Source organism: Pistacia vera, unplaced genomic scaffold (assembly GCF_008641045.1).
Source record: "Pistacia vera cultivar Batoury unplaced genomic scaffold, PisVer_v2 Contig52, whole genome shotgun sequence".
NCBI classification, from domain to species: domain Eukaryota; kingdom Viridiplantae; phylum Streptophyta; class Magnoliopsida; order Sapindales; family Anacardiaceae; genus Pistacia; species Pistacia vera.
The window spans coordinates 1,074,567-1,098,485 of NW_022196357.1; the positions used below are offsets into that span (position 1 = coordinate 1,074,567).

The window sequence follows — 23,919 nt, forward strand, 5'->3', positions numbered from 1 at the left end:
CCAGATCCTTCCAGAGTGTTTGACTTGCTGAAGTTAATCTTAAGCCTTCTGGAAAGCTAAACCTCTCACAAATATCTGCATCAATTAACCCTTTTTTTTTTTTTTTGTGGAGTAGGTGTCACCACGCTTGTAACGCCTGACGATGATTCCTCAGAATTTTTTATCTATAACAGTGGATAATTAGCCCGTTCATGTCCTTCCTGTTTACAAGACTAGCAAACTATTCCTTTTTTATGAGTCGTTTCCTTCTTAAGAGTAACTCTCTTTTCAAAAGTATTTCTCTTCATAGAAGTTTCACCCTTCAATCGTTGAAATTTTGGGTTTCTTCTATCCGAAGTATCAGAATCATAGTCACGATTCTTTCCTTCAACCTGCTTTACAGTAGTAACCTGCTTAGAAGAAGAAGCCACCTGCTTATCTACAGTTTTTTCCTTTTTAGCAATAACCTTTGAAGTAGAAGTAATCCTCCAAGGGCAGTTCCTTCTCAAGTGTCCTCGTTGCTTACACTTGGAGCATGAGAAGTGATTTCCAGTTTCCTTCTTGTCCGCCATTATCCTGCAAATCTTCTGCAAAATGTCTGGACAAAAAGTCAGCAACAAAGTTAGATTTACCAGAAATATATTCAAATTTGATTCTATAATTTGCAAACCAAATCTGCCATCTGATTAATCTAGCTTTGTCATCCTTTAAAGACAGTTTCATAAAAGTTTTTAAATATTTAGAGTCTATCCTTAAAGTAAATTCCTGACTGATTACGAATAATCGAAATCGGTCAATACATTCTTTCGCTGCTAAAACTTCCTTCTCATGGACATGATAGTTTATTTCAGCAGGAGAGAAATTTCCTGATGCATATCGAACAATCCGTTCAATATTATCAGTACCCTTAGCCTTAAGCACCCCCCTCCCCCCCCCCCAATACAAGTGAGATGCATCACTTTCTATAATGAGCTTATCTTCATCTTCTGGGAGTTTTAAAGGTTTTAATTGCTTTGTCAAGACTTTGGTCCGCTTAACACAGTTAGCATCTTCAAGTGTCAAAACCCAGGGCACTTTATCACTAACCTTAAGCGTCAAGCCATTAATTACATTAGCGAGATTAGAAACATATTCGCGTATGTAATTGGCTAATCCAAGAAATTGCTGGAGCATGTGCTTATCTTCCAGCACATCTGGAAATTCTAGCAACTTCTTTGAGATATGTTCTTGGACTTGAATACCTCCTTCAGCTATCTCAATGCCTAAGAACTTCACCTTGTTCTTAAACTATTCTACCTTTCTTTCAGATAGAATCATTCCGTTATCAAGAAACCTTTTTATCACCAGTCTAAGATGATTTACATGTTCTTCCTTGGTTTTACTAAAAACCAAAACATCATCAATATAGACTACACAAAAGTTAGATAAATCTCCAAAGACTTTATCCATTTTAATTCCTCTGGAATATTGATGGTGCCTGTTTAAGTCCAAAAGGCAGAACCATCCATTCAAACAATCTTTTCGAACAGGTGAAAGCCGTCAAAGGAATGCTTGACTCCTCCATTCTGATTTGCCAGAACCCTGACTTTAAATCAAATTTGGAGAAGATTTTTCCAAATCTAGCTTTATTTAAACAAGCTGATTTATTTGGTATCTTATATGCATCATCAATAGTTTTATCATTTAGTTGCCTATAATCGATAACCATCCGCGCTTTACCTCTTAATTGCTCAGCTCTATTCATGACCATGAATGCTGGCGAAGAGTGTAGACTTTTACTGGTGCGTATCAATTGCTTTTCCAGCAATTCTGGTATTTGCTTACTGAATTCCTCCTTTGCATCAAGAGTATAAGGATAGGATTTGGTTACTATTTTATCATCCTTCCTTTTTAATTTAAGTGAAACATATATACCATTAATTTCCCATAACTTTAATGGTTGATCATCAATGCATGGAAAAAGTTCATCTTTAAAGGATTTTACAAGTTCCTCAATCCTTAAAGAATTCTTTTGGCTCTCGTTTTCAACCTTCAAGATTTTTTCCTTATGTATGAATTTATCTGTGCTCTCAAGGCATGCACCAGAGAGATTATCCTCGTGCGATATACCTCATGCGATCCGATTTGTCTGATAACTAGGATACAACCTTTGAAAGAAAACATTACAAGCTTCATCCACTTCTTCTACTTCAGAAGTTTTCAACCGCCAGTTTTCCTTTTCTAAAATTTAGAAAACAATGTGATCTACTTCTTGCCGTAGTTTCACCGGTCTAAAACCGTTTCTAACTTTCGAAACTTCAGGCTTAGCAAGAATAGGGATTTTATGTCCTCCAAGGATAATGTGGTCGTTATCCTAAGTAAATGGCCTAACTTCTGCTTGACCTCGCAGAAAGCTATTTCCGAGAATAAAATCTACCTCTAAATAATCCACTACTAGGACTTCCCTTAGAGTGAATTTCTTCTCGTTTAACAGTACAACCAAGTTTTCTACCATATCCGTGATCATACTTTGACCTCCATCTACAACCGTATTTAGGATAGGTTTTTCCAATGGTTTTCAAAGCTCATGTGGAAAACATTGCTTCCTTGCAATACATTTGGTTGCTCCTGTGTCTACAAGAATATCCAGAGTATATTTCTCATATTCTGGAAAACACAGTTTAGCACGTATGCATGTGTCAATAGTCCCTTGAACTATCGCATGACAATGCATTTCATGACTCATCATCATTTTCGTGCTTGGAGTCTCGTCTTCATATACTGGGATTTGCACAGATTTATACCCAACTATTTTTCCTGCTATTGCTACTTCCAGCATCACTAGCAGTGTCATCTGTTTCCAGTATATTTTTCCTTGATATGATAGGTTGAATTTCCTTATTCCGCTCTAGAGACACTGAGTTTCTAAGCGTAGGAAAAGTAACCTCTACCTCATTATCAAGTTCCTGGATTTAAATTCCCCGATTTGGGTTTAATTCTACCACGCTAGGCTGCGATGAATATGCCAAAACCTATCGTTTCGGCCACGTAAGAGCCTTAGCATTGACTACCGTAGGTCGAATTGGAATTACAGAATCTTGTCCCAGGCCATGAACCTCAGTATCGACACTGAAGTTCATACGTATAGGATTAACAGAATTTATCAAGCGATAAATTAACTTATACTGAATAGCTATTCCATCACTAGAAGCCATTAAGTCTTCCAGTCCTGAAGTATGAATGCGAAGAACCATAATCTGTTTTAGGTTTGGATCTTGGAGACTAACCATATATCTTGGTTTAACAATCCCGTAGGCATCTGCCAAAGCTACGTTAGCGTGAAAACCTCCAACTAAAGCTTTTCCAAATGTAAGCCATCGTCTGTCCAATAAAGCGACCTGAACAGGTACATTCATTCCTCCACAGAATAGTCCCTGCACATGAATCTGTACAACACCAAGTTATACATAATTATACTTGCCATTTGCCCGTTTGGCAAGATTTCGAACCTTTCGTAGCCACTCGTTGTTCGAGAGTACTAATTCACCATCTCGAGACTAAGATAAAGCAACACAAACAAGTTTTTCGTGTACATCTTCCAAGCCTTCAACTTTAAATAACCACTTAGAGCGTTTCGCGAAAACCTCTCTAGGTGTTAACCTCGGAATTATCCAATTGTCAGGGTTACCTGAGTGATCCTCGTAATTAGATGACACACTAATTACTGAGTTATGATGTTCATCTTCATTTCTAATTGGGATAAGATCATCCTCATCACCAATTCCGCTATTTTTAGGATATTCATTAAGACTACGCGTCCGTTGCATGAATATACCTATGCTTTGTCGAGAATTCACTGGGATAACTATTACCAATAGGAACCTCGCAGAGGTAGTTGCCTTAAAAGCTTTAACAAAGCTTAGGCTTTGTGACAAGTGTCTGTTTGAAAATTTCGTCTATGAATATAGACGTTATTTTTATCAATTGCCTAGTGGCACACAAGAAGTCATGAAAAATAATTTCTTTGCTAAGCTTCCCCCAGGATGGGATAAGGCAACAAACGAGGCGTTTAAACTTCTGCTTGAAAAGAATCAGGTTGTTGATTCTTTGGGAGGAAGAATAGAAGCTGTTAGACAACTCGTGAGGACAAGATGTTTGAACGCGAAGCTGAATAAGGAGGCTATAAGGCTTGAGTTCAATGAATCTTGTTGTCAAAACTTTGATGGAGTGCCAGGACAATATGGTTGTGAGTTAAGGAACTCGACTAAACATCAAGGTTGGAAAACCCATATGAAACGAAAAAGATCGTTCGGTAAAAGAAACTTTAAGCCAAAACGTTTTCGTAATATGGTAAAACGACCTGTTACTAATAAACGGAATCTTTCGGATCATGAAAGATTTATTAGGCGAACAGGGAAAGGTAGACTTAACGCTAAGGAACGCGGAGCGCGTAAGTTTTGTGCTACCTGCCCATCTGGCAAAAACGCAAAAGATTGTAATTGTTGCTAGATTTATGGTGACAAGAATCATTTTGCAGACAAATGTCCTCATAAGGGAAAGAAGAATACGACGGTACGACTTTTGGAAGTCAACGTGGAAGACCAAATTTCTGAATATGAGCCAATTTGGGGATACGAAATTGATTCGGATGATGAGGTTTATGAATTAATTTCGGATTACTCTGGTTCTGATTCTTTAGTTCTAGTGCATAAGAACCCATTTTTACCTCATTATCAAGCATAATTCGGTATCATGGTTCTCCTACAAAGAAATTCTCATATCTGTACAAGTTGAATGTTGTAGCTTTCTTGCAATGAGGAAGTAATCATGCAAGTAAAGGTGTCGACATTTCGATTCAATACACAGAGCGTCTGCTTAACCGCATGTGGCATATTCGGATCTACCATCGCTTCATGTACGTTAATTTCTATTGTATCGATCCATCCTTTAGTCAAAAGATTTCTACAGAAACATTTTCTAAAGATTTTTCATGGAACGAACAATTCCATAGCTCCATTAGGATAAACTGCTAATCCTTGAACCAAATCCGTCAAGTCAGGTTTTTCCAATTTCACTATTAATTCATTTAAATTCTCGAGTTTGAGATTTGACATGTCAAACAAATGACATTTTTTCATTACCTCAAGTTTTTGAATTCCTACTTCGTAAAGTAAGGCAATTCCTTTGAACTCCTCATCTTCATAAAACAGTTTGTCAGCTTTCAGTCATACTAACCTTCTTGCTAGCTTTTCTAAATATCTTTGCAGCTCTACTTCCCTTTGTCTTGATAATTAACATATATTAACTAATTTATTTATTAAAAATTAAAGAAATTGAAGGACACATAAGCAAAATTTGACAACAAAAAGCGAAGCAGCAGACCAAGAGCCTCTCGCTGGAACCTTCAGAGAGAGAAAGGGAAAAGCAGCAGCAAAACAACAACAAAACAAAAAAATTTTAAAGGCAGCTCAACAAAACCAAGATCTTAGTTTTCTTCTTTTACACACCCATATATATATGTTTTGCTGAAAACCAAAAATAAATTATCCTTTCAATTTCAAAATAGTTTGTTTCAAGAATTCCCACACTAAAATGGCCGTTAATTCATCCACTACTGCGCGCTTCCTCTCAACCGTTTCTTCTACGTTGTGTACCTCCTGCTTTCTTCATTCAGACCTCAACCAGACCAATTTCACAAAAAAAAAAAAAAAAAAAAAAAAAAAAAGAGACAAGAGTCTTACCCAACAGTCGTTGGCGGTGACGGAGAATGAGGAGAACTGGAAAAGCTTCTTTTTTCCTGGAAGGGTCCAAGAGAGTAGCGAGGACAGATGCAGAGGGAGTGAGAGATGTCGACTCGAGGGTGAACTGAAGACTTGAGAGTTGAGAGAGATGTTACGAAAGGAAATGATTCACGGTTTAGGGATTTTGCTTTTGGGAATTAAGCGGGTATACCCGGATGACCCGTAAAAATATGGTCCGAGCTGGTTACGGGTAAAAAACAAAACGGGTCTCAACTGGTGGACCCATAACTCACAGCTGATAGCTCAGAAATTGTAGCAGCAGCTTAGTTTGAAGGGGACTATTGAACGCAAGAGATTTCACTTGTTGCTAACTGGTGAAGGACAACATTAGAAATAGGCAGCTTGGTTTGTGGGGGGAATATTGAATACAAAAGTCGAGTCAAAGTGTCAAACTCTGTGTGAAGAATGAAGTGCTGCCGTTTCAAGTAAATAACTGAGGTCAATACGTTGCCGTTTAAAGTGATGAGAGCCACTGAGTGTAAAATATGCATATATGTTGACTTTGTACTCCATCACTGTAGTTAGTTACACTTTACCAATTCAGTAAAGAATTTTCGTTCCTCTTGCTATTTCTCTGTTTTTCTCGGTTTACAGTTACTTCCTCACATAAGCATCTGTAAGGTTAAGTTTTCTGTATATTGGTGAAGTGATACAATACAACACAGACTCTTTATTTCAGAGGAAAATTACAAGGTCAACTGGTGCCAAGCCTTGTTAACCAAAACAGAGTCTCTCAACATATGATTATTGGTAATTTGATAAGCATCAGGTTTGCCAAAAGGGTAGGCTTCATTGATAAAAGAACAATAAAGAAATGATTAAAGATTAATTTTCCAATACCTTAATTTTCGGTAACTTTACAAACAATGTATGAGCTTTCTCTAATATTAACACCTTAATTAATCACAGTTGCTTTAATTAAGATTGAAGAAGATCAAGACCACATGAAGAAGAAGAAACTAAAAGAAAAAAAAAAAAAAAGGTCACAAATCAAAGTCGCAGTCATTAGGATTTCCTTTCATCTTTCCATTACCTGAATTGCCTTCAAAATTAACCTTCAAATCCGTACACAACATTCTCACCTGCACAGATCTTGAACGTTTAAGGAAGAATCCCGAATCAACTTCCCACTATACATAAATTTTCAAAACAAACATTAACCCACTTTTCTTTTTGTTCCTTATCTCCGCCACCACCACCTTATCCGGAGGCTTCTCCCCCTGTTGTTTACTATCCGCCGTAGACACCTTCACCCTAATCGTCTTCTTTTCATTTGAACCAACTACTAACAAAGGCTTATTTTGACCACCCTAGGAAATAGACGACGCAGGAAAATCATCGTCGTCGAGGAAAATGGAATTTTGCATAAGATCAAAAATAAGTTTTGTTCCCCATTGTTTGTTTTCGATCGTTAAATTTCCTTCCCATGAAGATGAAAAGTTATTATCAGATGATACGTTGAAGTTTTTTACGTAAAACGAATGGATATGAAAAATTGGAAACTTTGGACGTACGACAATCCACATAATCAAACTACCCAAGCAAACAAAAATAATTAACAAAATCATTCTTGACGACATCCCTTTGGATAACCCGCCTTTGTCTTGGCGACGGTAAGGCGGCGTATAACACGTATCCTGTGGCACTGTCGATGGTGGTGGTATAAAATGTTGTTGTTGATGAGAGTGATGTTGGTCGTATGAAGAATTAGGGTCAGGGCTAGGGTCAGGGAAGCCTGGTGGATTATATGGTGGAGGACAGCCAATTGCAGGTGGGTAACCTACGGCTGGTGGGTAACCTGTTGCCGGATTTTGATCGGGAGGTACAACGGGCGGAATGCACGTGGGAGCGGTGGAAGTAGCGTAGAAGGGCGGTGGTGGCAGTGGCGGTGGAAGTGGGTGTTTATGATGGTTTGTGGTGGAGGATTGACCATTTGTTTCTCCTGATTCTTACATGATTTGGTGTACGTTCTCCCTCTCTCTCGGAGAATTCGTCAAGAAAGTATGAGAGAGAGGAAAGAAAGTATGAGATGAGAAAGCCAAATCAGAACAAAATGGTAGAAAGAAAGAGTTCTATGTGTATATTTGGCTTTTCACTCCTCTTTATTCACATAATAATTTTAAGTCAAAATTGAAACGAAAAAAATATACATAATTGTGTTTCAAAGTAAAAGTGACAAATATAATTGAATTATTTTACATTGCTTCTGTATTCTTTTAAAATGCTGACCTGTTTACGGTCAATAATTAACGGTTTCATCTAATACTATTAAAAAAAAAAAAAAAAAATAATATAAAAAAACTATAATTTTTTTATTAAAAGAAAGCAGTAAAAAATTTATAATTTTTTACCAGCTAATCAAAGGTAAACAACGGTTGTTGACTTTAAATTTTACATTTATAAAAATAACGATTAATCGCTCTCGTTTGATTGACAATTTGACACATTAAAACTTTCATCGTGTTTTCTCCGGCACTTTTCTTCATTGTCTTGGAAATCAGTCACTACAGGTTCTGTGCTCAGGTTCTTCAACCCATGTTGCTTGTCCTGCAATTTTAATTGGTTCTTGGTGTACACCTGACTTGCAAGCAGGAAGTGGACTGTATACAATAATTCACCACATCAAGGCCACGTTCACCATACAAACGTTCTATGCATCTCAAATCAAAACCAGTCAAGTATCTTCAATCTTCATTGTTGTAGTCTGGATTTTATTCTGATCGATTTCTATCAATAAGCCTTTACCCTCTGAGAAGCTGAAGTTACATACTCCAACAACATATCAATCTCAAATCTATCGTCTTCGCATCTCAATAGGATTCTCCTCCTTTGTTCTTATGCATTTGTTTAGAATAGGAATTCCCACTTCTTGGAGCCACACATACCAACCTATCATTCAGAACTTGATCACCAATCTCCGATCGTGCTTACCGAAGGCATCGGAATATTCTCATGCAGAACCAGTGCTGGAAGAACTTGTTGGCATTTAGAAAGGCATGAACAGGTTTTACCGTATGCTTCTGCTGTTGGTTTCCTCCAATATTTTCTGCTGTTCGGTTTCCTTCAATAACTCTAATTTTGGGTCTTTTCTAATTCACAAGGCAACTTCATGATTCCTCCATCTTATTATCTCCATAAACTAAACCAACATTTCTCTATCAGATTCACACTGCAATCACCATCAGCCGAAGGGGAATCTATTGAGTCCATTACCATCCGATTGAACTCATCAAGCGAATAGGATGACCTTGGAAAAGAGCTGCAACCCATGACGTAGCGCTCTTGTACTGCGAACTTATCTTGATCAATTTGATTCATAATCTGTAGGAGAGTTCTTTATAGACATGTTCATCGTTCCGAAAACGCATTTTCACCTTGTTCAGAAATTCAATGGCTTTTAGATCTCCAACAGGATATTCTTCAGGAGTCCTCTCGCAATGTCATGATCGTCGTGTTGGCGAGGCATGAAGTAGTTGAAATTAAAAACAAGTCAGGATGCCCATCAAACAACTCAATATTCTCCCTGCAAGATCTGCAACTCTCATTTGTTTATCCCTGTAGCCTCTCAATAGCATGCGAAACTTGGCAACGTATCACTTTGTCCATCGAATCTGCCGTGCACTTCCCTGATATAAGCTGTAGCTTCAGTACAAGTTGTCTTTAGTGACTGAACACTGTCATCTCCACTTGTTGCTTTCATCAAAGTCTGATTGAACATTAGGGTTGTTCTCTAAACTAGAGATTATAATTTGCATTGGTTTCGGGGGGGGACTTTCGTGACACTAATATATGTTTCCTGTCAACAGATTAAGTTTAATTAGGGTTTTAGGAATCAAATTAATTTCAGTGGGATTTTCTAAGTTCATTACTTTCCTTTCTTCTCGAGGTGGCTTCTGTTAATGGGACATAATAAATCGGCTTTAATTTAGTTGTTTGGACTTCACAAATTCTATTTATATACCTTCATAATCTATACTTCACCTTTTTTGTATCTGAGTTTTAACTATATTATATTATGAAAAATTTTTAGGAAATCTTAAAGCATGAGCACATTGAACATCTATGTAAACTTAGAGGTCTAACATGTCTATTAAATATATCTTTTGGTATAGGTTTTGTAAATGGATCTACAACCATGTCATGCGTAGATATGTAATTCATGTTCACCTTTTTTTGTGTCACCAAATCTCATACAAAATTGTATTTGATATCTATGTGTCTTATTTTATATTCGGGATCCTTAGTGTATACTATTGCTTCTTGACTGTCAGAATTTACTCTCACTGGTTCAATAGCAACATTAATTATTCACTAATGATTCATGATCTGTCTCAACTAAACAGCTTCTTGCACTGCAGCTGAAAATGCTACAAACTCAACCTCTATCGTAGATAAGGCTATACATGATTGTTTCTTACTACTCTAAGATATGACCTTGCCATTTAGTAAGAAAACATATTAGGAAGTAGATTCTCTTTCATCTAAATCTCCTCCCCAATCAGCATTGGTATAGCCTCTCAAGTGTAAATTATTTCCTTGATAACATAATGAGTAATCAACTGTTCCCTTTAGATATCTTGAAATTATCTTTACTACTTTCCAATATGCTTGTCCTGGGTCGGATTGATATCTGCTTACCAACCCAATAGTATAACAGATGTTAGGTCTTGTGTACATCATGACATACATGAGACTTCCTACCGATCGGGTTTTAAAATACTAAATCAAATATTGATATCTTATATTCAAACTATAAGCATCTTAAAATCAATCGTATTTTAGAATCATTCTTCAAAACCTCCACAAGAGTTGGCTCATAGCCATTTGATTCAGTGCACCTAATTTTGTCCCCCGCGGCCACTTGCTGTAATTTTTTTTAATTCTTTTTGTTTAGCATTATCCAAAAGAGTAAGACTTTTTCCCACCCAAATAACGAGTTAATGAAACTTTTTCATCCACAGACTTTTAAAATATCACTTTACTACCTAAATTTATATTCCGTTTCTGATTCCATCATTGTTGTGACCCCACCTTATCACCATTCTCTTCCTCGATCATCACTCACCAAAACCCCTCAAACCTTACTCCTGTCGACCCTGGCCATTAACCCTACTCTTATCGACCTTGCCAATTGTCGGCAATTAAGCAATTAAGGTTTGCACAGCCGTCCCTCCCAAATCAAATTCCAATCAATCTCAACCACCAAAACCCAATATTTCACTACCAAAAGAGTCAACGACCTCTTTTCTTCAAAAGCCTTGATAGCCTAGACTGAGTTTGCTCTTTGTTTACTGTCAAGCTGGGTTTTAAAACACTGAATCAAATATTAATAACTTATATTCAAACTATAAGTATCTTAAAATCAATTGTACTTTAGAATCATTCTTTAAAACCTCTACAAGAGTTGGTTTAGAGCCATTCGATTCCATGCACCTAATTTTGTCCCCCGCCCCCATTTGCTGTAATTTTTTCTAATTCTTTTTGTTTATCATTAAATATAATAATTAAATAAATGTANTAAACAAAACATTATTGATTTTCAAGATTGATAATGCTTCTGGTTTCCCTAATATCCATTAGATATTTTGATCTAAAACACTATTGCTTTTTATAGAAAATGTCGTCTCCATTGTGAAAAAAAATCTTTGATTGAACTCATGCAAAATTATCACTTTCAAGAACTTGTAATCCAATCCAAATCCCACCATAATTTCATATTTTAATCATGATTTAAAGAGTTTGTTCACGAGATGGAACCCACAACTACCCAAATTGTTTTAATTATTTTAATTTTTTTCTCAAATTATAATACAAAACAAAACAATTTGGTGATGAATGAGAAGTGAATAATACTACAAAAAACATATCACGAGTCACTACAAAACAAATCCAACCCTCATGCATTCACCTCTTTCTTCTATAAAATCCACACCTTTTACTCAAACCCAACTGATCTCTCTTCCATTTTTATTCTTTTAATTAATTTCACCAACAATGTTTTCCACAAATCCTCAGTCCTTGAAGTTTGCTCTTCTTCTCTTCTCTTTCTCCTTCATTGCTTTCACCTTTTCTTCTGCCCCTGTCTTTGCCCTTAACATTGGTGTTCAAGCCATAGATGCAACTGTCTCTGTGGTCAGATTTAGATTCCTCTTTATTTTTCATCTTTATCTCATTCACCAAGAGTAATCTTCTTTGTGTTTTATGTTATCATTTGCAGAGTAAAGAGTGCAGCCGAAAATGCGAATCCGACTTCTGTTCAGGTATCATATTCAAAAACTGTTTTCCGGTCAGAAACTCAGATTTTACACTTCTGTAGATGGTATCTGAAAACCCTTTTTGGAAAGGGTGATTTTGAATTTTTTTTTTTTCTTTTTTTTTTTTTTTTACACAGTGCCTCCATTTCTGAGATATGGGAAGTATTGCGGGCTTCTATACAGTGGATGTCCTGGAGAGAAGCCCTGTGATGGTCTTGATGCTTGTTGTATGAAACATGACGCATGCGTTCAATCTAAGAATAGTAAGTTTATCCTTAAACTTTGTTTTATTGAAAGAAATATTAATCATAAAGTCATCTTCAACAATGGCCCCCTTTGAAATAATATATCATACTCTTATTGGTACTTCAGACGAAGGATAGATGGTACATTATAGACATTATGTGGTGCATAATGCAATTCAATTTCTTTTTTTACCTAAGTTGTACATTGACCCTTGAGACATTTTGGCTATGATCATGTGGGAGTACTGAGGGTATATATATGTCTTGTCACAAGACTAAATGGTGTGCTTGAGGTTGAGGACACTCTTCTTGGATTTATACAAATTTCCAAACTCTCATTCTGACCTGTGTGACCAAGATATTCATAGTTGAGTAAAACTACAGCAACACAGAGAAGATATAAATAATATATTGTATGTGTCGGTGGTTTGGTTCATAGGCATCTAGAAGCCCTTCAAAATATGCCCTTCTATAAACATATAGTCACCGTTGATGGTGCATGAATCAGAGTCATTTTCCATCTCTCATTATTTAATCATTTTCTTCCCCGGATGCCTTTGATCCTTGGGTAATTATTAATGTCAATTAATTAAATTTTGAGTTCATTATTAGATGAAAAAGCTTCCCCATTGTTAGAAGTTTGGTAGATTGTTATTACTCTCTTCCCTTAGGCTAACTTTTGAAAATGAGTTTTATTCAAGCTCGTTTATCATGATATCAAAGTCATATTTATTTAGGACAATGATGACCGTGCACACCGAGTGTAAGGGAAGATATTAAAAGTTTGATAAAATATTATAATGTATATAACATATATGGTTGGATTTCCTTCTTCTTTAAGCTTTTAGGAATGAATTCTACTTAAGCCGTTTATCACTCATATCATGTGATATTATGTGAGCCGATAAGATATACATTTATATAAAATTGGGATTTTGAATAAGACGATATTATTTATTTATTGTTAAATATTAAATTAGTTTGAGATTATGTTAAGTTTAAAGTGTTGTAAATGCAGATGATTATCTGAGTCAAGAATGCAGCCAAAACTTTATAAATTGCATGACAAATTTCCTGAAATCAGGAGGGCAAACATTCAAAGGAAACACATGCCAAGTTGATGATGTTATTGAAGTTATTTCTGTAGTCATGAAAGCTGCTTTACTTGCTGGAAGAGTTCTTCATAAACCATAATTTTTTTTTTTTTTTTTTTTAATCTCAAAATTGGCAAACCAGTTATGTATTATTGATTCACTTTAATGTTCTTTTAAGAAATTTCTTGCATTATTCTCATGTAATTGTTTTGACAAAATGAATGCAAAAAGTTGAATTTTTTATTTCCAAGATCTGAAAATGAAAGCCTAAATATGGCTTAGTTTATACATTACTTCCAAATTAATGCATTGAATCTCACAGCCATCCTATTTCACCAAACTCACATATAAAATTAAAAATATTATTGAAATATTGACAATGACTTGCACATGGGGTGCAAAAATTCAGTTGACTTCATATAATTAGGTTAAATATACAATCAACCAAAACTATGAAGAGGGTTTGCTTGGAGTAATATTAGACTTATAGATTACTTGACAAACTCTTTTCTACAAACTGATTAGTTTAATTGTCTTATCAACTCAACACATCATATATATGTTACTGAGAAAGAAGAAGATGGATTTAGATTCAAATACATGAGAACCATATGGGGAACAAGAATAATCTTTCTTGGATTACTTTTTTGAAAGAGGACACAAATTTCTTGAGTAAGAAAATATTAAAACCATTCTATCTAAAATACTCGTGCAGAAAGAACCGTAATGAAATGTACAGAAAAAATATCTTTTACCGAGAAGTAGAGAGTTTGAACTTTGAACAAAGAGTTTGATGGAAATATCTATTTGTGATGGAAATAGAAATAAAAAAGAGTAATGCTAGCCTTACTCACTCTTCCTACTCATTTCTCTTACTCACCTTTGTTAAAATGTTAGCCTTATCCACTTTTTCACTTTTTTAACAAAGGTGAGTAAAAGAAGTGAGTAGGGAGAGTGAGTAAAACTAGGATTATTCAATAAAAAATAGAAGTTTCCAACTCTTTGTCTACTTTGTACCCCAAATTTCAAGCTACATCACGAACAAGTAACTAAAACTTTGACCCAGCTATGCAAAATGGAGGAAATACATACTGCATCAATTATATTATTTTAACATGCAACTACACTGCAGATTTTTTTTTCAAGGTTTCAAACAGAATGTTTTCAAAATCAAGAGCAAAGCAACTATCGTCTGCAAGACACAAATATGTGATACACAGATTAGCTTGTTCACAAGACAAGCTGTGTGCTGTAAAGCTAGCAAAGCAACTTAAAAAGAGACTTGAAAAAAAAAGGGAAAATCTAAGATGTGTTGGATTATGAAATCACCCAGAAATTAAAGCTACAGAGTAAAAATGGAGTGACTGTGTGGAAGTTCAGATGAGAAACTAATGTTTGACTTGTGCTATAGATTAAGGAATATACTGCCAGTAAATAAGTCCGGACCAATCAAGAATCCCCAAGGAATTCCAAGAATTTTAGTTATACACACATTCCAACCCTCAACTCTCTTTTCTAGGTTCATCGATATTGAATCAATCGAACACACTTCTAACACTGGTTCTATTGAAAGCCCCAGCGTTATAACACCAGATGGTCCAGATATTGATTTTTCATATATAAATTTAAGTAATGTATTTCCTTCATAAAGGATTTTTACATAATACCTATGCTTTTGCACATTTTCATTAGTCCATGAACAGGGTCTACATAGATGCATGGATCCATACATCTTGATTGGAAAAAAATCAATAGAAAAATAAAGGATTGGAATTGATCGAAGCAAGAAACGAAACATGTCCAACTAAATATAACAGTTCCTGGTGCTATATCATCTATTGAACCACAATCACCTGGTTGTGGCACATAAATGAGGCTAACAGGAGCCATTGTTATTGTCAAAACAATCTATTCAAATCAAACAGATTGTTTTGATAAAAAAAGTCATGTCTGAACTCCAGTCTGAATTTACTCCACTCTTAGTATACTTTCATTTTGGTTTAGACGCTGTTCAACTATCACTTTCTAAGTTTTTTTGATGAATTTCCAAACTTGTCTGGTATCCCTATACACAAACACGAGGAGAGAGAGGTAGCAGAATAGAGTATATATTTAATCACATTGGAATCTCATTCCAAAGCTTAAGCTGTAATAACACCAGTACCAGAGACATTCATCAACAGTAAATCTACTAGAAAGTGTAAACAAAGGCTTCGGTAATCTACATACTCCACACACATTTATTCATAATGAAAATAGAATAAAAAGACATAAGATTATTACTCGAAGTTATAGTGCTTGTCCACAGCGACTGAAACATCCCAAGTGCAACTCATTCCTTTTGGGAACACAACCAAGTCACCAGCACCAATCTCAACAGCCTCATTTGAGCCATCAGGATAAACATTAACTTTTCCCTCCAGCAGATAGCATGTCTCTTTCGCCGAGTAAGTCCAAGGGAATTTGCTTGGCGGACAACCCCACCTGCTCATTCACAACGGCATCAATAAAAAATAATCGGCATGAATCGACACAGTTGCATCAATATCATACATAAAAATTCCCATCAACTACTAATTACAGAACCATGAACAAAATGAGGATTAAACATGAACGCAAGCGAATTTTCTTTTAATCTAGAAGAACCCTCTTCTTGTCAATCATGAACAAGATGCAAAACCGACACTCAATCACACTCAGTCTCTCCTTTTTTCTCCTCAATACTGCAAAAGCAACCCATCAAGTACCTAAGATCAAACAATTGCAAGTCATGAGCTTTAAAAACCAAAGTTCAAGGTCAAATGAATTGATCAAAATTCCCATGTCTAAATTTTCATTTTCCAACTACCCTTTGCTCCAAGGAAGACAAACTCACAGGGAAAAAAAAAATAAGAAAGGGGCCATCTAGAGTTGTGAAGACTACACAGACCCACAAAAATCTCAACACAAAATACATAACATTACTGAAACTTCACAAACAATAGATAATGAAAAATCTTAAACCAAACAAACAAACACAAAACCCAAATACAAAAGTCAACAAGATTCAATTTTTCTTTCCTTCTACTATCTTCTTGGCATAAAACAAAACAACAAATCATGAAAGTTCAAATCTTTACCCAAGTCATGAACAGATATAAAAAAAAAAAAAAAACAGAACTTGAGAGGCGAGTGAGTTACTTGGGCCATTTTTTGACACCGAGCTCAGTGAGTTTGGACTCAGGAGGGTTCCTCTCAATCTTCACACCCAGCTTCTCAATAGTCGTAGACATGGTCTCTGCTCTCACTCTCATTGACCTTGTAGTAGTTAAAGATAAAGAGTGGGTATGATTGAAATTTTTTTGAAGTTTAGAGGGTTGTTTTGAGAATAACAAACTAGTATTGATACTTGCACTTGCACATGCCATTGAAGGAGTTTTGGTATTGCTGGAGAACAAGATGATGTGTTTATTTGTGTATTAAAATATGGTTCTTTTGTCTTTTTTATTATCTAATTACAAAAATATAATAAAATAAAATAAAATTTGTGGTGAAACTCCAAGGTGTGTTTTTATTATAAAATCTTAATAAATGTGAACCTTTCATTCGTCATCTATTTCTCAACAATTCATTACTTTTAGAGGGTCATTCTATGATTTTGGGGTAACTCATTTGGGCTCTTTAATCAATTTCTTTTTCTTTTAAATAGAGTGTTCATGCCCAGCTTGCATATACCTTGACTAATCTCTATAAATGATCTCATCGCCATGATCATCTAATTAAATCTTGAGAACCAACTCTTTAATCAATTTCTTTTGTAGGATAATCTAAGGATAAAAAATGAGAATGGGAAGTAAGATTTGAATGGGCACAAAACCATCTTGCGTCTGATGAGGTCCAATAACGAAATAAACATGTCACGGCCCAAGACTTAAGCCCAATTTCGATTAGGCCTATGTTTAACGTCACCTTGTGAACTGCCCACTTTATAAATTGGGGTATCCTACAAGTTAAGTTAAATACAGTTTCGGCCCATTAGCCTACAATAGTCCATAAATAGGAAATCAGAAACCCATTTTATTTCCTCTTTTGTTAAGATCTTGAATCTTACTCAAACGAGTAAACCTAATCTGATAAGGACAAGAAAACATCATTCTTTCCTAATAGGGATTATCTCCCAAAGTAGGACTCAGTGTCCTACCAGTATTCCAACAAAACTCCCGATAATCCTTCTTTCCCTTAATTCTTATTAAATTGCCTCTTTCAGCCTTGCTAACTTGAGCGTCAGAGTGCCTACAGCAGACACTACCCCGATGTTTTTCGTAAGCTTTACGCTTGTCTCTTCGTGTGCGCAGGTCCGGTAGATTGTCAGTGACCTCAACCTCACGAGATCAAACCCTGTTTCCGTAACCGTAGATTTTTTCCATCTACAGTTTGGCACCCTTATGGGACCTTGACAATCATCTGCCAATGATGACTTACAATATGAGAGGAGGCACGGAACTCCCTTCGACTGACATCGTTAATCATAAAGTTTCATCATGATAAGAAAAATTTTTCTTTACTTTTCTTCATTTGTTTTATCTATTCACATATCATATTATATCTATAATTTGTTTTATGCATATTATTTCTATTCAAAGTGTAATATGACCTTTTCAAATTAGAATTATTTCATATGTGGGTGCTCACCTCTTAACTCATATAATTATTCTTCTTTTTCCTTAGTTCTCTAGCTACTTCTATTTTCGCCTTATGTACTTTTTGCTTCTTGATGATAGCCAGACCCTCTTCCACCATTCTTGATATTCTGCCATAAAAAATAAATAAATAAAATAAAATAAAACTCCTGTCCGAGCATCATAGCTATTTTTATTTGCCTCCAACTTATTCTCCACCAACAGCACCAGTACAAAGCCCTCCGCCTCCAACTTATTCTCCCCCACTAGCTGTTAGAGTAGATGCCCTAGAGCCAATCAATTATTGTAGAATTGACTCTTTGTAATAATGTTCATTGATCAATAAAAGGCATTTTATTCTATATCGCGTAAATCATTATTATTGCAATATGTATTGGTATATGTCCTTAGAATGGTAGAGCCGTGACGAGGGTATCAAGTGTTTCAAATCTTGATAGTGAGAACCCTATGAGCACATATGGTGGCCATTCTAGAAACGTCCGTAGCCCCAGTATTATTCTGAACTAAGGGCACAGATAATACGGTAAGGCTATCATAGTGTTGAACGACCCTGTCGAAAGGCAGTGACTGATCTCACTTGTCAAGGTTGTTTGGTGACAACCTGGTGCAACACATGGGTGTTTGTTGTAGGCGATTACACCACAGCAAGTTCACTGGACTGACCCACCAGAGGATTCCATATGGATGGTAACCCCAGTGTCTATGGAACAAATCCTCTAACGAATGGTGGTGCATGTGATCCTTAGACTTGAGATCACCGGAGCGCCTTGTGCACCGATTGGTGTAGTTTGACACTAGCCTAACGCAGTTCTTTTCAGAGCTGTCAATACGGTGGTGATTGGCTGCATCAAGGAGTGTATCAAGACTATGGTGGATTGACAGAGGATTTATCACTCCCGGGTACGGGAGAAAGTTATCTCACGGCGCAATTCAGTATATGGCAATGACACTAAAACTGTGGCCACAGTGGGATTGAGTTGTTGCTCTATCCAGTTTATAATACGGGTCATTGGTCCAGAAACTGAATAAATAATATCGAGAGTAACCGAAGGTTGACACTATTTCTATGCCTTCGTCTCGTCGAGATAACGTATGATGAAAGGATCGAATTGCACGGTAACCATATCGTTGACAGGTAGCTACTTTGCTGAATCCGAATCTATCGGGTGGCCATGATGCCTTGCTAGGGGCCAATCTTGGTCTGTGTATTAGTGAGACGATTAATTGGTGTTAATCGCAATACTATACACTGCCGATATGATGAGGAGCCTAAGGGTCACACACATAGAAGACAATTTAAGATGCAAGAAGAAAGAAGGGCGTTTTCGTCTTTTAAGGCGAAAGGGTATTTTGGTAATTTCACAGTGCAATTAAATTTGCTGAGGTCGTAGCCTTTATTTAATTTGTTAGAAAAATTAAATAAGTGAAATTACGTTTAAATGTGTGTTCGCACATATTTAAATATATTATCATTATTGTTAAATGTTAATATATATTTAAATATATATATTAATTGATTTTAATTGAGATAATGATGGAAATTAAAATAAATCAAATTGGGAGTGTTTGGCAACATGGGGCGTTTGGGTTGGAGCCCAAGCCTATTCCGTATGGGATTAGGGCAAATTGTTTTTAAGTATAAAAGGAAAAGTGTGTGATTTTTTAATTAAGGGTTTTTTCTTTGAAAACCAAAATACATAGCAGCCCCAATTTTTGCCTCTCCCACGGCAGTAACACCATTGCCTAAAATCAATTCAATTGATTTTGTCTTCTTCTTAATCTTGAAGCCAAAGAGGATCTAGCAAATCCCTCTTTGGTTCTTTTAAGATTGTCTTCGTGTGGACTACGCAGGTTCGATCCTACACTTGGATCGGTAGCAAAACGTTCAACGACAAATTTGGAGGAGCCTTCAACGTGCGTTTGTTTCTCTTAACTCATGTTGAATATTTATGCAGATTTTAATTTAATATAAATTGTTAAAATCATACCCTTGATCTTGGCTCAAGTAAACGATCCTATTATATTATTTTTTGTTTCCGCTACGTATACGGGACCGTTTACTAACACTAGCACCCATTCAAAGCCCTTTGCTCTAACTTATTCTCCACCACTAGTTCCAGTATAAAGCCCTCTGCCTCCAACCTGTTATCTTCCTCTCGAAATTCCCCTTAGAAAGTCAGAAAATCCCAAGAATCCTCAACCTTCTTTTCTCTAAAATCTCAGCCACAAAATCTCAACTGTAGTACTAAAAAATACCCCCATAAACATTCGGTAGATATAGTAAAGAAAACAATCAATTTGACCAAAATCCCCCAACATCTTTCAACAGCTGCTCGATCAAAGCAAGAAGCCAGACAACTTCTGCTTTAACTTCAATAATTCATTCAGGAAAAAGGCCACTCTATAAACTCTACTTAGTCATAAAAATTTCTAGTCCCAATTTGGGATAGTTATAAATAAGAATAAACTTCACATTGTAATAAATTATAATTTTTCTAATTTTCATCTTAACGAAAGTTGCCTCCACATAGCAATAATTATCTGTATATTATCAAAAAAAATATGTTATATTACATTAAAGGTTTAAGATTATCTAAAGTTGTTTGGGACAATGATTTATATTTTAGAGTTGTTACCACATCTTTTATCTTGCTAGTATGTAATAACTTGCTAGCATGGATACCTTCTTGTTGAAGCCAAAATATTTTTAGCTTCTCAAGCATGTTTAGAGTTTCATGGCATGAAACTTTTTGTATTTCCGTACTATCATCCTTAGGATTATTTCCTTTATCCTCTTGTCTAATTATAGAAATGATTTCTTCTTCGGTTAAAACATACATGATTTGTTGCTCATTTGAATGATGAAGGAAGACATTAATATCCATTTGATTAGTGTAATGAAATTGTCGAATCTAATCTCTCAATTTTGTACTAACTCTTTTATTTTCTTGTCGAATCTAATCACTCAATTTTGCAATAACTCTTTTATTTTCCTCGTTCATTTCATTTGTAACTTGCAATTCATTGAATCGGGGGTCCTAATTTTGCAATGCTTAAAACCATTGGCAATTGTCTGTGGCTTCACATCAATTAACCATGCATCAACTGCATTTATAGTTTCGTCAATGACACTTATCTTTACTACTTCCAAGACATGGTCTTCTATCCATTTCAAAAGTAGGCAATTGAAGCGTTGAATTGAAATCCTAATACTATTAAAATATAAATTGAAATCCTAATACTGTACTACTAAAACATGAATTAAAAAATAAGAAATGAAAACTATAATTTTTGTAACTACACCTCCATTATGTTATAACCTGCTTATAGTAATAAAATTAGTTAGTCCCATCATTATGACTATAGAGAGGTTTTACTGTATATATATTTCAAACTTCAAAAGTAGCAACACTTTTTTATGCCATTTAATGCACCTTGTTCCCGAAACGGGACATAGCAATTTTTTTTGAAAGGTGAGCATTCTATTCCTACCTCCTACACAATGAGCCCATATTCATGTGTTGTGCTCACATGCTACTCCTTAAAGTTTTATTTGGAACTTTTTATTTTTCTTTTCATTTGTTGAATTGAGTCAATGTCCCAATTCGGCTCGGTCTGCCAAGTTGGCATTAAATAAGCAACACATGAATATTCGTTTCAATTGGCTCTACAAGTCCCGCTTGGCCTACTGAGTGGATTCAGGCAAGGATCTATTCGTCTTGCCTGAGATATTTTCATGCTATTATTTCCATTCAACCTCATGCTTTCAATGTAAATGAGCCCCATACGGCCAACACATGTCACCAAATTCGTTCTCTTGGCATAGGGAACATCACTCGCTCCAATATGACTGATGAATGGTTTTCATTCAATTAGAATTCCCTATTCAATTCAGTCATCTTCATTTGACTTATTATTCATTTGGTTTATTACACATGCTATCATGCATATTATCTCTCCCTATGACTTATTCTCCATTTGACTTACTCGGTTTATTGTTGATAAATGCACTCCATGCATGTCATTTCTCCATCTAAATTTTATTTTTCATTTGGTCTTGCACATGCACGCCATGAATCACTTCTCCATTCGGCTCAGTCACCTTCAAACAAACATCGACAGCCTCATGTGCACAACCTCAAGCTTCATTCAACCTTAATGACTTAAAGAAGATTGATTCAGCATCAGTCGGTTTTAGACGCCATCCGGCCAAGCACCTTCATTCGGTCGCATGCATCTCCATTTGGCCAAGCACCTTCATTCAATCGCATACATCTTCATCCGGCCATGCACCTTCATTCAGCCACATTCATCTCCATCCGACCAAGCACCTGAAATAATTCATGCTTATAAAAGGTAAAATTGGTGCAAAAAATGGTACAAGGTCACATGACATGTTATTGAAACTAAAAGGGTGAAATTGTTATCTTTTATGCTTTACAACTTTTGTAACTTGAAAAGGAGTTCAAGATCTTCAACAAATTTGATGAAAATCCTCAAAGTAAAGTCCACCCCAAGATGAAGAAGAGAGAGCCGACCATGAGAGCTCAAGAGAGAGATTTTCAATCAACAAAACTCTCGGTAATCTTTTTTTCTCTTAATTCTTATTAAATCGTCTTTTTCAGCCTTGCTGACTTAAGCGTCGATGTGCCTAAAATAGACACCATCTTGGTGTTTTCCGTAAGCTTTACGCTTGTCTCTTTGTGTGCGCAGGTCCAACGGATTGTCCGTAACCTCAACCTCACAGGATCAAATCCTATTTCTGTAACCGTAGATTTTTTGCATCTACAAGATTACCTCTAAATTATAGTATTGGGATAATGTTATCTTCACCTAATCAATTATATATCGAAGGTTTTAAAATGGGTGTATGACTTTCTTTCTAAGCCTCAATATTAATTTTCTAAAAAAATATGTATTTTTTTGAACCTATAATTACAAAGGAGGGCATATATTCTTTTGATATACCCTTAAAATACAATAATAACAAAAAAAGATTTATTCAAAAGAAAAAGAGATAATATTATTTTAAAAATAATACTGAAATACATCGGGTGACTATTATATAATGAATAATTTGTGGCATGTAAAATGATGACTAACATATGAAATTTTGAATATATTATCATTGTAAAAAGTATTATTTATTCAAAATGAGCCCACGTGCGTTTAAGGCCACGCCAGTAGAAAAGTTGAAACCCAAATGGCCCAAATGGCCCAAATCTATTATACCTGTATCCTTGAAAGACCTGGTTGACCTCGCAAAGACCCCTTGACCAGGGCGGGTTCAAGGAATTCCCTAGGGGTCGGGAACAGGCCCGGGAATGGGATCCCCAACCCACGCCCATCCTTGTTGTGTCACTATTGGATGTTTAAAAACTATAAAAACTAACTTATTAACAGTGCATTTGGTTCAAGAAATATTTTATTATTGTGAATATTATATTAATATAAAAATAAATTGCTTTGAAGATTATAAAAATGTTTGAAAAAATATATTTTTTTAAGTGCGAATAAATTGGTTGATATGTTATATTGATATGCTTGGTTAGGAAGTAAATGGGTGGGTATGTTACATAAATCACAAAATTTCTTCATTTTAAATATTAATATAATATTTTTTTTTAATCGTATCTTTCAAACTCTTACATTTGAAATTTTGTTAAAACATCATAACCATATAAAACTTTAATTTATAAAAAAATTACCCTTACTCACCCCAAGTCATTATCGGTAGTCAATCATCACAATCGATAATTTCTGGAATGGAGCAAGATCGATCGGATCTGATCGATAAAGTCGTTTCATGATCAAAGATGTGGCCGTGATCTGGCTGTTTTTCACCAGATCAAAGGCCACAAACAGCTAGATCGCCGAGGAAATAAAAT

General features: G+C 35.6%; 3 protein-coding genes across 4 annotated transcripts; 1 reads left to right on the top strand and 2 right to left on the bottom strand.

The window, feature by feature from the left end:
• Positions 1 to 212: 212 nt before the first annotated feature.
• On the bottom strand, positions 213 to 1,152 carry LOC116106625. The gene is made up of 2 exons (XM_031392984.1): positions 780 to 1,152; positions 213 to 577 (listed from the first exon to the last, which is right to left on the bottom strand). The coding sequence occupies exons 1-2, from the start codon at positions 1,150 to 1,152 to the stop codon at positions 213 to 215; spliced, it is 738 nt and encodes a 245-aa protein (XP_031248844.1).
• A 10,490-nt stretch (positions 1,153 to 11,642) lies between these two features.
• Positions 11,643 to 13,545, top strand: LOC116106589 (phospholipase A2-alpha-like). Of its 2 annotated transcripts, none has more exons than XM_031392959.1 (4): positions 11,643 to 11,891; positions 11,977 to 12,019; positions 12,151 to 12,276; positions 13,343 to 13,545. In XM_031392959.1, exons 1-4 carry the CDS (start codon positions 11,754 to 11,756, stop codon positions 13,450 to 13,452), a joined length of 417 nt encoding a protein of 138 aa, XP_031248819.1. In that variant the 5' UTR covers positions 11,643 to 11,753; the 3' UTR covers positions 13,453 to 13,545. The 2 variants fall into 2 exon arrangements, with proteins under 2 accessions (XP_031248819.1, XP_031248818.1); XM_031392958.1 differs by having other exon boundaries at positions 11,651 to 11,891; positions 13,277 to 13,545.
• A 1,899-nt stretch (positions 13,546 to 15,444) lies between these two features.
• On the bottom strand, positions 15,445 to 16,814 carry LOC116106578. The gene is made up of 2 exons (XM_031392950.1): positions 16,533 to 16,814; positions 15,445 to 15,836 (listed from the first exon to the last, which is right to left on the bottom strand). The coding sequence occupies exons 1-2, from the start codon at positions 16,757 to 16,759 to the stop codon at positions 15,632 to 15,634; spliced, it is 432 nt and encodes a 143-aa protein (XP_031248810.1). The 5' UTR covers positions 16,760 to 16,814; the 3' UTR covers positions 15,445 to 15,631.
• Between the last annotated feature and the right edge of the window lie 7,105 nt (positions 16,815 to 23,919).

Coding starts and splice junctions, on each gene's coding strand:
- LOC116106625 (XM_031392984.1), bottom strand. CDS start 1,152: ATGCTCCAGCAATTTCTTGGATTAGCCAATTACATACGCGAATATGTT. Junction 578..779: donor AGTTTTAGCAGCGAAAGAAT/GTATTGACCGAT, acceptor CTTTTTGTCCAG/ACATTTTGCAGAAGATTTGC.
- LOC116106589 (XM_031392958.1), top strand. CDS start 11,754: ATGTTTTCCACAAATCCTCAGTCCTTGAAGTTTGCTCTTCTTCTCTTC. Junction 11,892..11,976: donor TAGATGCAACTGTCTCTGTG/GTCAGATTTAGA, acceptor TATCATTTGCAG/AGTAAAGAGTGCAGCCGAAA. Junction 12,277..13,276: donor ATGCGTTCAATCTAAGAATA/GTAAGTTTATCC, acceptor TTGTAAATGCAG/ATGATTATCTGAGTCAAGAA.
- LOC116106578 (XM_031392950.1), bottom strand. CDS start 16,759: ATGGCATGTGCAAGTGCAAGTATCAATACTAGTTTGTTATTCTCAAAA. Junction 15,837..16,532: donor GGTGTCAAAAAATGGCCCAA/GTAACTCACTCG, acceptor GTGAATGAGCAG/GTGGGGTTGTCCGCCAAGCA.